General features: G+C 40.3%; 1 protein-coding gene and 1 long non-coding RNA gene across 3 annotated transcripts in view; one reads left to right on the top strand and one right to left on the bottom strand.

The window, feature by feature from the left end:
* The window catches only part of lrig3 (leucine-rich repeats and immunoglobulin-like domains 3), a 41,902-nt gene that overhangs the window by 13,809 nt on the left and 12,918 nt on the right, over window positions 1-15,175 (bottom strand). For both annotated transcript variants that reach the window (XM_087247209.2, NM_001110347.1), the window contains 5 exon segments: window positions 3,953-4,087; window positions 3,297-3,440; window positions 2,810-2,953; window positions 2,470-2,613; window positions 2,172-2,315 (listed from right to left, as the gene is read on the bottom strand). In XM_087247209.2, the coding sequence (XP_087103335.2) occupies window positions 2,172-2,315; window positions 2,470-2,613; window positions 2,810-2,953; window positions 3,297-3,440; window positions 3,953-4,087 (711 nt within the window).
* Window positions 52-2,665, top strand: LOC148679881 (uncharacterized). The gene is made up of 3 exons (XR_015942150.1): window positions 52-1,248; window positions 1,316-1,857; window positions 1,949-2,665. It is a non-coding gene; the product is annotated as an uncharacterized LOC148679881 (long non-coding RNA).

The following is a 15,175-nucleotide window of genomic DNA, read 5'->3' as shown; positions in this document are numbered from 1 at the left end:
ACTTTTATGCTAGTCAGTATTTGATGTCCCACATGTATTGTAAGTATTTTTGGCAGTGTACTCTGAGTACTTTTGGATTACATTTAGATTACTTTGTGCTAGCCCTTATCTGATATCACACATGTATGATGTAGTAAAGTATTGTAGGCCTTCATGGTAGTGTACTTTTGGATTACATTTAGATTACTTTTATGCTCGCCCTGATTTGATGTCGCACATGTATGGTGTAGTTAAGTAATGTAGCATTTTTGGATTACATTTAGATTACTTTTATGTTCGCCCTTATTTGATATCACACATGTATGATGTAGTAAAGTATTGTAGGCCTTTATGGTAGTGTACATTTGGATTACATTTAGATTACTTTTATGCTAGTCCGTATTTGATGTCTCACATGTATTGTAGGCATTTATTGCAGTGTACTCTGAGTACTTTTGGATTACATTTAGATTACTTTTATGCTCGCCCTTATTTGATGTCTCACATGTATGGTGTAGTTAAGTAATGTAGCATTTTTGGATTACATTTAGATTACTTTTGTACTAGCCTTACCTGATACCACACATGTATGGTGCAGTAAGGTATTGTAGGCATTTATTGCAGTGTACTCTGAGTACTTTTGGATTACATTTAGATTACTTTTATGCCTGCCCTTATTTGATGTCTCACATGTATGGTGCAGTACGGTATTGTAGGCATTTATTGCAGTGTACTCCGAGTACTTTTGGATTACATTTAGATTACTTTTGTGCTAGCCCTTATCTGATATCACACATGTATGATGTAGTACAGTATTGTAGGCCTTTATGGTAGTGTACTTTTGGATTACATTTAGATTACTTTTATGCTAGCCCTGATTTGATGTCGCACATGTATGGTGTAGTTAAGTAATGTAGCATTTTTGGATTACATTTAGATTACTTTTATGCTAGTCCGTATTTGATGTCTCAAATGTATTGTAGGCATTTTTGGCAGTGTACTCTGAGTACTTTTGGATTACATTTAGATTACTTTTGTGCTAGCCCTTATCTGATATCACACATGTATGGTGTAGTTAAGTAATGTAGCATTTTTGGATTACATTTAGATTACTTTTGTACTAGCCTTACCTGATACCACGCATGTATGGTGCAGTAAGGTATTGTAGGCATTTATTGCAGTGTACTCCAAGTACTTTTGGATTACATTTAGATTACTTTTATGCTCGCCATTATTTGATGTCTCACATGTATGGTGTAGTTAAGTAATGTAGCATTTTTGGATTACATTTAGATTACATTTATGCCATATTTAATGTCACACATGTATGGTGTAGTTAAGTAATGTAGCATTTTTGGATTACATTTAGATTACTTTTATGCTCGCCATTATTTGATGTCTCACATGTATTGTAGGCATTTTTGGCAGTGTACTCTGTGTACTTTTGGATTACATTTAGATTACTTTTATGCTCGCCATTATTTGATGTCTCACATGTATGGTGTAGTTAAGTAATGTAGCATTTTTGGATTACATTTAGATTACTTTTATGCTCGCCATTATTTGATGTCTCACATGTATTGTAGGCATTTATTGCAGTGTACTCCGAGTACTTTTGGATTACATTTAGATTACTTTTGTGCTAGCCCTTATCTGATATCACACATGTATGATGTAGTACAGTATTGTAGGCCTTTATGGTAGTGTACTTTTGGATTACATTTAGATTACTTTTATGCTAGCCCTGATTTGATGTCGCACATGTATGGTGTAGTTAAGTAATGTAGCATTTTTGGATTACATTTAGATTACTTTTGTGCTAGCGCTTATCTGATATCACACATGTATGATGCAGTATTGTATTGCCTTTATGATAGAGTACTTTTGGATTACATTTAGATTACTTTTGTGCTAGCGCTTATCTGATATCACACATGTATGATGCAGTATTGTATTGCCTTTATGATAGAGTACTTTTGGATTACATTTAGATTACTTTTGTATAATGAGTTTAAAACATTCACTTCAGATTAACCACATTGAGAAAAAAGCAACATTACAAATTGACAATAGTGTAAATTCACAGCAATATCATTGTGGTGTCAAATATTTCTAGATTTTTGGACTCCGATTAAGACTCCATTTTGCATATACTCCAGTATCTCTGTGTGCAGTGCTGCAGCTGAACTCACAGTGTCTGCAGGTTTGTCAGGCCTCGAAACGCTCCGTCTGCGATGAAACTGATGCGGTTGTTCCCGATGTGGAGCTGCTCCAAAACACTGAGACCAACAAAACTGCCTTCCTCCAGACGACTCAACTGATTCCAGCTCAGATCACTGATGAACAGTAGAAAAGCACTCAATGTGACAACCTTCCCAATAATTAAATCACCAGTAATAGCATCAAAAATAAAAGTTTGAATCGACATGTATGCTGTTCATGTGGATGATGAATTTCTATAATGATAATAATAATGTAGCGTGGACTCACAGCTCGGCCAGTTTCTGGCAGAACTCCCAAGCATCGGGTTTGATGCGGCTGATGGAGTTGTGTGATAGATGGAGCTGCTGCAGCGTCAGGAGGCCGTACAGCCAGCCTTTACTCACCTCCGTCAGGTTATTAAACTCCAGCTGCCTGCTCACACACACAGAGGTATATTATACCACACAATACACATGCACAAACACATATCCACCACACACACACACACACACATGCAGACACAAATGCACAACATACAGTATGCACACAAATACATATGCGCACAAACACGAATATGCACACAAACACACACACGCGTGTCAGATGTATGTGCTCATGCTTCACTCACAGCACTTCCATGTTGTTGAGTCCCCAGAAGGCTCCGTCCATCAGTCTGCTGATGCCATTCCTCTGCATCTTTAGCGAGCGCAGGCTGTGCAGACCCTGAAACGTCAGACCCTCCACGCGCCGCAGACGGTTCCTGCTCAGCTCTCTGCACAACACCAACGAGTGAGTGAGTGAATGTGAGTGTATGCGTGCATGCCTGTATGTGTACGTGAGTGATTGAGTGAGTGCATGTGTTTGAGCGTATGCATGAATGTGTGTGAGTGTATGCATGCATGTATGTGGGTGTCTTTGAGTGTATGCATGAATGTGTGTGTGTATGCATGCATGTATGTGGGTGTGTTTGAGTGTATGCATGCATGTGTGTGAGTGTATGCATGCATGTATGTGGGTGTCTTTGAGTGTATGCATGAATGTGTGTTGAGTGTATGCATGCATGTATGTGGGTGTGTTTGAGCGTATGCATGTATGTGTGTGTGCATGTGTCTTACAGGTGCTGCAGGTGGGGCAGTGAGAAGATCTTGGCCGGGATGGAGTTCAGACGGTTTTTGTTGAGCTTCAGCACCAGCAGTGAACTGGACAGGTTACTGAAGCAGCCGTGCTCCAGCGTGGAGATACGGTTATTATTCATAAACCTGCACACACACATAGCTATAACATTTAAACACTGGTTTATAATATGCTGAATTTGCAAAATTGCATGTTAAACCATCTTAAAGAGCTTAAACTACAGTAAAACACCCAAACTACACCGTCTGAACAGAGCTTAAACTTGATTAAAAGAGCCTCTTCTAAAACAAGCCGATTCTGTCAGCTCACAGTTAGTGCTCAAGCCTAAGAAAAGCTTAAATGCAGCTAAACAAAGTCATAAACTAGTGTAAAATGACATTAAACTAGTGCAGCAGAGTCACACATTGTCTAATACATACTTAATCTAGACTAGAAGAGCTTAAAAATAAATCTCACAGACATTAAACTAAATTAAAAGGGTTTAAACAGCCTGCAGAAGATTAAACTTGTGTCTTCCTAAATATGAACATTTATTTTGACAGTACTCTCTTAAACCTTCAAACCGGTTAGAGAGTGTAAAGAGTGTGATGTGATGTGAGTTTCTGAGGGCAGCTCGATGCAGAGGAGGAGAACTCACAGGTTTTTGAGGGGAATGGGAGGAAAAGCTCCAGCGTAGACGTCCACGATGTTGTTGTTGCTGAGATCCAGCGTCTCCAGCGTGAGCAGCGGACTGAGGCGCTCTGAAGAAACCCTCCCGATCCGGTTACTGGCTCTGAAACACAAACAGAGGCGTTAGCTCTTCATATGTAGATAACTGCATTAGCTGGATTTAGCTATCGATGATTTGATTCAAGATAGTTTCGATCTTCGAAACTCATCAGAGAGCTGCCGTCAAAGCAACAGGTCTGGAGCTCAAACCTCAGACTTATTTCAGATAAAACTGGATTAGATGGAGTCATTTCTAGCAAGGGTGACACTGAAAGCATGACGCAACTGCTGATATTGCCTTACAGTAGTGATCTACAGGTCATATATACTGTATTTGCTTGGGGACAATAGCAAAAGAGTAAAAATATAGTTTAAAAAATCAGAAATAAATAAAATAACAGTGTTTTGTGATGTAAACACTGGAATAAAGAAACAAAATCTATCAGGGGTGACCAAAGAGAACACTTATTAGTGACTATAGGACTATAAGCTCATTTTAAGATACCAATATGGACCTTTTAGACACAAACAAACACTTTTAAAAGGTGCCAACTCAGCTTCTTTTAATGTTTTGAGAGCTGAGGTGCTTATTTTGATTTTCTCAGACATATCAAGAGTGCAATGGTCTCTCTCTTAAGCCTAGTTCACGCTACATGGCAGATCGTGGTGCCGTTCACACTACATGACTTGATTTTGTGTCTTTTAATCGCTGAGGTGTTAACACTACACTACGTGAAGGATCCACAAGAGGGGGGTCACAGACGACATGATCGGACAACTCGTTCCCCAACATCTCAGTTCAGCTACCAAACCACAGCCAATGAAAGACTAGTTTGGGTCTGTAGTTTCTAGCATCTTCATAAGGGTGGTAGTGTTTTAAATGATAAAACAGGTGTGTGTGTGTAAAGCCTAGTTTACACTACAGGATTTTAAGCCCGATTTGGAAGTTAAGCTTGCCGAAAAAATCTACAGGTGCTCAGCGCTCGGCAGTGTTTATGTGTGAACTACTGAACAATGCATCAAAGAGGCTCGCTGAAGCGTCACCGACACCTCACAGATGTAAATTTAATAATCTAGCATGCTGAATATTCCAGAACAGTCGGCCGACTCCACCCCACGCATGGTCAGATGTAGTGACGAGCCGCAGCCAATGAGAGAGCAGATCAGCATGTGCTGACTGGCCATGGTGCTCAGGAGCTCAACAGAAACGTCTGTGATTGGCCAGAACGGGCATCGATGCGCTCGCTTCATTCTGCATTAACAGACACGAGAGTGGGCTATATTAACAGTAGAACTATTAGATTACCACACTGCTCATCCTGACCGTTCCCACATGAGACGTCATATTTACATTTAAAGCTTCTATTGAGGTATTAAAGTAAGCTGTCTTGAATGCCTGTCATCATATTTTATGACAGCATTACACTGTGCAAAGGTCTGGGCTTTCATTTTCACTTTCAAACAGGAGCTATTTCGCTGCACTGAATAGGCTGTTTTGAAAGATATATCTACAGGTAATTTAGTTTTTATTTAATCTTTGTTATTAGAAAGTCATGTTTATGTTCGCAAGGCAGAAAAGGCACGCATATTTAAAGTCACAACGAAAAGCAGCAGACATGCATGCAGTCATGTTGACCATTATGGTATTTAAAGTCATGGTAATTACTGTTTTGTAATTAAAAAGAAAGAACAATGTTAGAAAGAAATGCACAGATATTTAGGAAACGTCAGGATGTAATAGATAGGGTTTTATTTCAAAGAGTTATTAAATTCCAAACGTTTAAACCTCTCTGCCTGCCTCTGCAGTTCTAGTGTTAAAGCCACATCCATCCACTTGAACCTTGCAGATGAGCGATTGATCTGCTGACGCATCAGCTGACTGACCATGTTTTTAATTCAACCCAGGCTCATTCTTAAAACATAGTGAACGTTTCTGGAGACCGTGAAATACGTCCCGGGACGTACGTATTTTTGCAGTTTTTGTTTTCGAGAACCCGCGAGAGGCCACTGTGCGCTTTTTACAGGCTGCATTATTTAAGGGCATTTGTTACGACATTAATAGGATCTTTTGTCAGGCTTGTGTTTCCTTTTTAATATTAAGATATTTGTTTTGAAATCTGTAAAACCACTTTTGTCCCTCAGCGACGGTAAAAGAACCCTTTATATATATATATATATATATATATATATATATATATATATATATATATATATATGCATCTAAAATAGGACATAATCACATAATCAGATGCTCAAGACATAATCTTTAATTTAATGACATTTTAAAAATGCTGCAAATATATGACAGACTTTACAACAGCAGTGGAGTATTATTTAAATCCCTAATTTCCACGCAGCGAAGCATCATCCACCCGCAGTTGTTTAAGGTGAACTAAATATATATATATATATACATGCATTTCCTTGAAAATGTACAACCCGGGCTCATTGTGGAAACGTAGCCTCACGGATGTTTCTGCAGACCGTGAAATACGTCCCAGGAGGTACGTATTCGAGCAGTTTTTGTTTTCGATGATCCATGACAGGCCGCTGTGCGCGCTTTTTCGCGTCTCGGGAGCGCACGCCATTCGCGCCCGCGCTGTTCTCGCACGAAAAGCCGCCGGAGGCCGCAGTGGAGCGACCATCCGTCGGACTGGCTGCCTGAACGACCGAACGATAGACCGGGCGGCCGGCCAATCGACCGACCCGGCCGCCCTCCTTCTCCTTCCCTAAACCCAAGCGACGGTTTGCAAAAGCCATCCAGAAAAAAAAAGCAAAAGCCCTCGTCTTTGATTTCGACCGCGATTTCGCATCCCGCTGCATTCTCGCCCTTATTTTTTGGATTCTGTTTTTCATCCTACCTGATTTCTGGAATCGCTCTTCCCCGGACCCGATCCCGGTCGTCCCCGCGGCCGGCTCCTCCTCCTTCGGGCCTCTGCTCCGCCGACCTAACGCTGCGAGCTGCAGCGGGAAAGCCCTCCAGCCGTCAGCCGGCGAGCGCCAAGAATAGGAGCGGAGCGGCGGTCTCCAGAAAAGTCCGTGGGGCTACGTTTTCAAAATGAGCTTGGGTTGAAACTGTATCTTTTTGCAACGAATTTCGTTTTGTGTAATGTGTGACTTAAATTTGATGTATGTTTTGTTGGTCAGTTATCTACAGCATAAACAAGAAGCACGAATAACATCTGAGGTGAATCGCTTCAAAACAAGCCCGCTATATGATATGCTTTAGCGCCAAAACAATCCATCAAACACTTTTCATTTTAATTCATTAACTAAACAGTCTGTTTAGTATTATATTATTTATATTGTCAGACAGCTAAAACATTTAACAAAATGTGTTAAATCAGCAGCACAAAACGATTGGCACGCTGAAAATCTTGTAAAGTTGATAGAAATAAAGATTCCATGTTTATCGTGATAAATATCAATATCGACTGATGTAAAATAAATTACCGTGTTTTTTTTTTTGCCATATCACCCAGCTCTAAATGAAGGCCAATGAAGCAAAAACAACACCATCATCACCAAAGTGCAGTCAATTTGCAGTGTTTTCCCCAAATATGTGTCAAAACAGCATAAATCAATCCATCTGCTCAAACACTGAGAAAGCTGTGGCCAAAACAAGCATCAGAATCACCCCGGAGTGGATGAAATTGACCCAATAACACACGAGGGTTAAAGCGAGGAGGTATGAAGAACAGAGGCCAGAGTTGAGCACAGGTGGAGCGCTCCTCCTCACAGCAGAAGTGTGTTATTTGGTTTATAAGGTAATTACCAACAAGGTATTTAAACGCAAAGAAACCCTGGCAATTACGCGGCTGATGAAGGCCACTGGCTCAGTGAAAGCGCCGCAGTTTCCCGAGCTGCACGCCTCCTAAATTGCAGAGCAGGAGCAGCTTGTGTTGGGACGCGGCCGGCACAGAGCAGTCTTTGTGTGTCGAACACGCAGAAAACATTCCCTGAATCACAGCGAGCCGCAGACCACAGACAGCACTGGGGGTCCAGCAGCACACACAACTACAGTTACGCAATCCCAACACTCTTCATTTAAGCACTAATGCACTACTTTTGACATTTAAACTCTTATTTAAATACCTTCCTGGTTGATCTTTTGTGCATAGGTTATTATTAATACCATATTTTAACAGCGTAGAGTGACGTCAGTCTATGCATAACTCAATCAAAAACCAACATTTTTTTCACGGAGTGCACCTTAAAGAGTCAACAGAGCAAGGACTTTCTTTATAGTATCCCCTTTATCTGGAATTTAAACTATTTTAATGTGCAATTCATGTGCATTTAGCAAAATAAACTACTAATTAGCAGCTTATTAATAGTAATGTAGTAGCTAGGTTTAGGTTTTACTTAGAATTAGGGATTTTAAATAAGATCATACTTATATAAGTGCTAATAAACATTATATATTTTAATAATAGGCAGGTAATAAGCCTATTGCTAACTAAAGTGTTACCAAAAAACATTGCAAAACCACTGTGGTCAATATTATTAGCCCCCTTAAGAAATGATACATTTTGATTAGCTATAAAAAAAAAAAAAAAACACACAGTGACTTAGTTCAGGGGTTCCCAAACTTTTCAGCCCGCGACCCCCAAAATGACAATGCCAGTGACTCGTGACCCCCAATATTCTCTGCGGTGGTGGTTATGAATACAGAAACCTTGTATGCAATGACACACACACACCAATAGACCCAAGTCTATTCTTTGTGTTTTTTTATGTATGTCAGTGCTGTAAATGGGCAAGAAAGTTTAACCTGGTGTTATAAAATCAATCTGCTGCATCTGAAAGTATTGCTGTGCCTTCAGTATAATGTAATTACCAGAGAAGTCGCAATCCAATAGAACTATTAACTATAAGATACTACAGTAACTATATAGTTTATAGTAACTATAAACGACTATTTTTTTCTCTTTAGTAGGTTATTGATAAAATACAGTAAGTTTTAAGGTTTAATAAAAATTAATTGATTTTTGAAAATCACCAGGCGACCCCCCTTCATTGTCCCGCGACCCCTCGGGGGGTCCCGACCCCCACTTTGAGAACCTCTGACTTAGTTAACCCAAGAAAATTTTTACATTGCACTTTTTTACATGTGTCTGTATTTTACATGTGAATACTAATATGAGCAGAGGTAATTACTAACATGTAATCACTGTCATCATAGAAAAGACAAAAGAAATTGGTTATTAACGCGAAAAAAAAGAGAAACACAGGAGCCAAATTGTTTTAGCAGCCTGAATCATGAACAAACTGCCGTGTTTATCTTCGTCTTTTGGATTATTATGAACTGGGAATGACAGAATGACTCTAACAGAGCTGACGTGCTGCTGAAGATTACAGACACAGATGAGAGGTCTGCGCTGACTGTGGGCTATATTGCGTGTGTTTTTGAACTCAAATAAGGACTAAATGTCTGCTGTGTGTTGTGTTTCTGTAATTAATACAACCCAAGCTCATTCTGGAAACGTAGCCCCGCGGACGTTTCTGGAGACCGCGATTTACGTGGCCAGAGGTACGTAAAGGCTGCGTTTGGTTTTTTTCGAGCGAACGCTGCGGGGCAGTGTGGCGCCGCTCCGCCCCTCCTCTTCGCGCTCGCCGGCCGACGGCTCGCCTCCGAGTGGAGGGCTTTCCCGACGCAATCAGTTTGTCCGCCTAGCTCACAGCGTTGCGTTGGCGGAGCGGAGGCCCCGGACGAGGAGGAGGAGCCGGAGCCGGCCGCGGTGGACGACGACCGGGATCGAGTCCGGGGAACAGCGGGTTATGGAAATCAGGTAAGACGAAAAACGGAATCCGAAAAATAAGGGCGAGAAAGCGGCGGGATCCGAAAATGCGGTCGAAATCGAAGACGGGGGCTTTTGCTTTTTTTTTTTTTCGATCCGGCGGCTTTTCGCGCAAGAACGGCGCTGGCGTGAACGCCGCGCGCTCCCAAGAGGCGCCCGCCCGAGACGCGAAAAAGCGCGCACAGCGGCCTCTCGCGGATCCGCGAAAACAAAAAAACGCTCGAATACGTACCTCCCGGGACGTAAATCGCGGTCCGCAGAAACGTCCCCGGGGCTACGTTTCCACAATGAGCCCGGGTTGAATTAATAATATATCAGAGACTGTAAGGGGCTGTATGTGTTCATATATGTGGAATTTTTCTATGTATTTAATATAACTGCAGACGTCAGAGTAGCCTATTTCGCCTATTTCATTTATCTGCAGTTATAAACAATTCATGTTCATAGAAAAGTTAGTAATAAACATTTATAAACAAGTATTTATGTGGATAAAGCATCTGTTTCTCAACCCGTACAGCTTTACTGTAGACATTTATTCGAGCGAGCATGACGTCGACTTAAACTTTATGTCATACACCACGCCCACCAAAAGGGTACCCTGTGTGGTGCAAACGCAAGCCTGATAAAGGTGACCCGTACCGTACTGTACCAGTCAGTGGAAACGAGCTATTAATGGATCAGATGACAGAGACACTTTAATTATCACGCACATGTTATTATCATCAGCTCAAGAAGTTCGTTTTATCAAATATAGATGCGATCGCGAGCTCCCAGAAGAAAGCGAATACCGCTCGCACTTTTAGACGGGCTCGTAAAGCAACAGCAGCACACGGCAGATTTTTCTTCTTGGCTTTGTGTCTGTTCATCAAGACGACGACACGGTTTGTTTGAGCCCGGGTCATCCATGGCTGGTTATTATATGCATAGAGTATATCCATGCAATCTCTCGGCTGTGTATTAGAACATGGCGGATGCTTTGTTTATGTTCTGTGTAGCTCCACAAGCTCGTGACGTGTCTCTGTAACCAATCAGCGTTCGGCTGCGCGTGTAGCTCCACCTTCTGGTACCCTTTCTCGTTTTTGGTACCCTTTCGAAAGGGTGCTGAAAAAGTGGTACGGTTTGGTTCGGTATGCTTATTGACAGTGGAAACGGCCATAAAAGCGTACCGAACCGAACCGTACCGTAGCACTCAGTGGAAATGGACCATTATTCATTTTATATATTCAAAATATAAATAAAATGCGCCGTAAAACCAAACCTGAAGTAACCATAAATACAGCCTGCGGCTCACACAACACTGATTCATCTTCTCCTGTTCAGATCTATCCAACAATTTCTGATATTATTATGAACATTAAACATCTAATATTCCGGGTTCTCGTTTCAGAAGAGGCTCGTGATGGAAAAACACATTTTTCTTTTCGAAAAGCCCCAGCGGACAGATGCATGCTGGGAAATCTGTGCTCTTGTGAAGTGGAGGTGTTGAGAGAGATAAGAGCGGGACGTGCCGGAGCAGATCCTTCAGACAGACTTAAGTGTGAAAACCAGGAAGAGAGGAATGTTCACACACACACACACACACACACACACACACACACACACACACACTTGCTAGTGTTTATTATTAATATTGCATTAAATACTGTTTATTATTGGTGCATAATTACTCCTGAACAGCTATAGAGAAAGCAGACACATCTAACAGTGTGTGTGTGTGTGTGTGTGTGTGTGTGTGTGTGTTTATATGAGTTCAGGTGTGTGTGTCAGCTCCGGTTGGTGCTTTTATGTGTTCAGGTGTGTGTCAGTTCAGGTTTGTGCGTGTATGTGTTCAGGTGTGTGTGTTCAGATTTTTGAACTGTGTTTGATTTCAGGTGTGTGTTCAGGTTTGTGCCTATGAGTTCAGCTGTGTGTGTGTGTGTGTGTTGTTTGGTTTTGTGCATTTGAATTCAGGTGTGTGTGTGTTCAGGTTTGTGCATATTAGTTCAGATATGTGTGCGCGTGTTTGTGTGTGTGTGCGCGCGTGTACGTTCTGATGCGTGTGTGTTAAAGTTTTTGTATTTGAGTTCAGGTGTGTGAGTGTGTGTTCAGATTTGTGCGTATAAGTTCAGCTGTGTGTTCGGTTTTGTGCATATGAGGTCAGGTGTGTGTGTGTTTGTGCTCAGGTTTGTGCGTATTAGTTCAGATGTGTGTATGTGTGTGTGTACGTTAAGATGCATGTGTGTGTTCAAGTCTTTGTATTTGAGTTCAGGTGTGTGAGTGTGTGTTCAGATTTGTGCGTACGAGTTCAGCTATGTGGGTGTGTGTGTGTGTTTGTTCAGGTTTGTACATATGAGTTCAGATATGCGTGTGTGTGTGTTCAGGTTTTTGTATGAGAGTTTATGCGTGTGTGTGTATGTGTGTGTGTGTATGTGTGTGTGTGTACGCACGCAGGTTTGTGTGAATAAGTTTAGATGCGTGTATGCGTGTGAGAATGTGTGTGTGTTCAGGTGTGTGAATATGAGTGAGTATGTGTGTTTGTATTAAGGTGTGTGTTCAGGTTTGTGCGTATGAGATCAGGAATGTGTGTGTGTATGGGTTCAGGTGTGTGTGTGAGTGTGAATATAAGTCTGTATTAGGGTTGTAACGGTATGAATTTTTCACGGTATGATAATCGTCTAAAACAATACCACGGTTTGACGGTTTCGCGGTATACGGTATGTTACAAATGTTACAAAATAATAGAACAGTGAAGCAAATTTGACTTTTTCCAAATAATATATTTTTAGTTACTATAAACAACACCACTTACAATGAACAAATAAAAATAAGAAAATAATAAATAATGTGTCAAAGTCCAAATAAAGTCCAAATAAACATGGTGCAAATCCTCAGTAAAAAATAGATATAAATATTTACTATACTATAAATAGTTACATAACGAAACTAGATTCAATATGGAACATCCTTAGGTTTTATGTGCCAGCATGGATATGGTTGTCTATCGATATGGATTTGGATATGGTTGTCTGCAATGCAGACAAACAGCTGCACCTTCATTTGCGTCTTTTGAATACAGCAAGAGCAGCAGTTCGTCTTTGCTGTGTCACTGTTTTGTCATGTTTCTGTGCTGCTGTGCATGCAAAAGTACTTAGTATGAGAATTATTTAATGAAAAACTTTTTTTTTTTGCGTTTTATTTAGCCGCGCATAAATGTATGCCTATCTCTCATTCCGTGTTGTTCAAAAAGCTTGGTCCACAAACAAAAGCGAAACCTATGCTTATTGGTTGTGATATAGCGAGTTTGAACCAATCTGGGCATGGAGGAGGGACAATGCATCAATGTATCGTGTCTGATTTGTCCGGAGACACAGTGACGAGCGTTTCTTTGTCAAATCAGCGTTGTCAAATGTTGATGACGTAACCGCACTGATTCCGGAGCCTCTGAAAGTCCGCGAATGTTATGTGATACAGCACTGGAAAGCTGAGATTCTCTTCTTTATGCCAATCTTTGAATTGTATGAATCAGATCAGCGGATCAAAAGTTATTAAACATTTAAGAGCAATACTTATTTTTAGCCGCGGGCGGCTGTCTCGGTCTTTAAGGGTTAAAACCGTTGATATGCAATTGTTCATGGTATGATAATCGTGCACGTTCAAATCGTGGTAAACCGTCATACCGGTATATTGTTACAACCCTAGTCTGTATGTGTTCAGGTGTGTGTGTGTGTGTGTGTGTGTGTGTGTGTGTGTGTGTGTGTGTGTGTGTTTTATGACCCCTCCTCCTCCTCCTCCTCCTCCTCCTCCACCATCAGACAAACAAGAGCCTCATTGTGTGTTTCTGCCGCACACCTCAAATTTGTTCAAGCAATTTTCAGCAAATAAGGCTGTTACACGCCGTTAGCTTCCCCAGCGCTGGAGATATTTATAGCGCCGCAAGCCAAACGCCAAATCCTGATGACAAACACCTACAGGAGTTAAAACACCACACATTATGTGAAGAACACACTCGCGCTCGGATTGTTTCCACATAAAGAGGATTGTGAAAGCGGTGTTTGGCTCATCAGCGCGTGAGGAGAGTTATTAGACACTCGCACAATTTCACAATGCAGACACTTTCCACACCGCCAGAGAGAGAGTGTGTGTGTGTGTGTGTGTGTGTTTCTGGCAGATGAGTGATCTTGGCTCTGAGATGAGCAAACGCAGACACACAGACGGTCTGAAACACATTAACTGCAGCTCACTTTCAGCATATTTTCCTCATGCAGTAAAGATCGTTAATGAGCGAACGCAGCGTCTTCATCCTCCAGATCATTTCACATCATCACTGCAGGACAGACAATCAAAAAACCACTGGGATTTTAGATCACCTTGAGATCATGACTATTACCAGGTTAACCAGTATAGAAATAACTGAAAACCTCTTGATGAAACTAGTTAAAAAAGCTTGAACTGTAAAAAAAAACCATAACCACCATTAAACAACAGCAGTCTAAGAATATATACAATATTCTGAAAGCTCTTAAACTAGTCTAAAAGATCTTAAGCCAATCTAAAAGATCTTAAGCTAATCTAAACTAATCTTTTAGACTAGTTTACTTTAGATCTTAGTTTAGATCTTAGTTTAGATCTTAGATCTTTTAGACAAGTTTGTTTTTTAGACTAGTTTAAGATTTTTTCAAGTAGTCTGTGATCTTTTAGAGTCGTTCAAGAATTTTTAGACTAGTTTAAAAAAACTTTTAGACTAAATGAAGGTCTTTAAGACCAGTTAAAGAACTTTTAGACTAAATTAGGATCTTTTACACTAAATTAAGATCTTTCAGACTAGTTTAAGACCTTTAACACTAGTTTAAGGTCTTTTAAACTAGTTTATGATCTTTCAGACTAACTAAGACTTTTATAGTGGTTTAAAATCTTTTAGACTAGTTTGTGATCTTTTAAACTAGCTTTAAGAAATTTTTGACTAGTTTCAAACTTTTACACAAAATTAAGGTCTTTTAGACCAGTTTAAGATCTTTAAGACTAGTTTAAAATATTTCTGACTAGTTTAAGGTCTTTTAAACTAATTTATGATCTTTTAAACCTAGTTTAAGATCTTTTAGACTAAATTAAGATCTCTGAGTCTAGTTTAAGGTCTTTTAGACTTGTCTGCGATCTTTTAGACTAGTTTGTGATCTTTTTAACCAGTTTAAGAACTTTTAGACTAAATTAAGATATTTAAGACTAGTTTAAGATCTTTGACACTGGTTTATGATCTTTTAGACTAGCTTTAAGATTTTTAGACTAGTTTAAGATCTTTTAGACTAGTTTGTGATCTTTAAAACCAGTTTAGGAATTTTTAGACTAGTTTAAGGTCTTTTAGAACAGTTTAAAAT

This window comes from Danio rerio, chromosome 4 (genome assembly GCF_052040795.2).
Source record: "Danio rerio strain M-AB ecotype USA chromosome 4, GRCz13ab, whole genome shotgun sequence".
Classification (NCBI taxonomy): Eukaryota; Metazoa; Chordata; class Actinopteri; order Cypriniformes; family Danionidae; genus Danio; species Danio rerio.
This window is presented reverse-complemented; position numbering and strand designations above follow the sequence as displayed.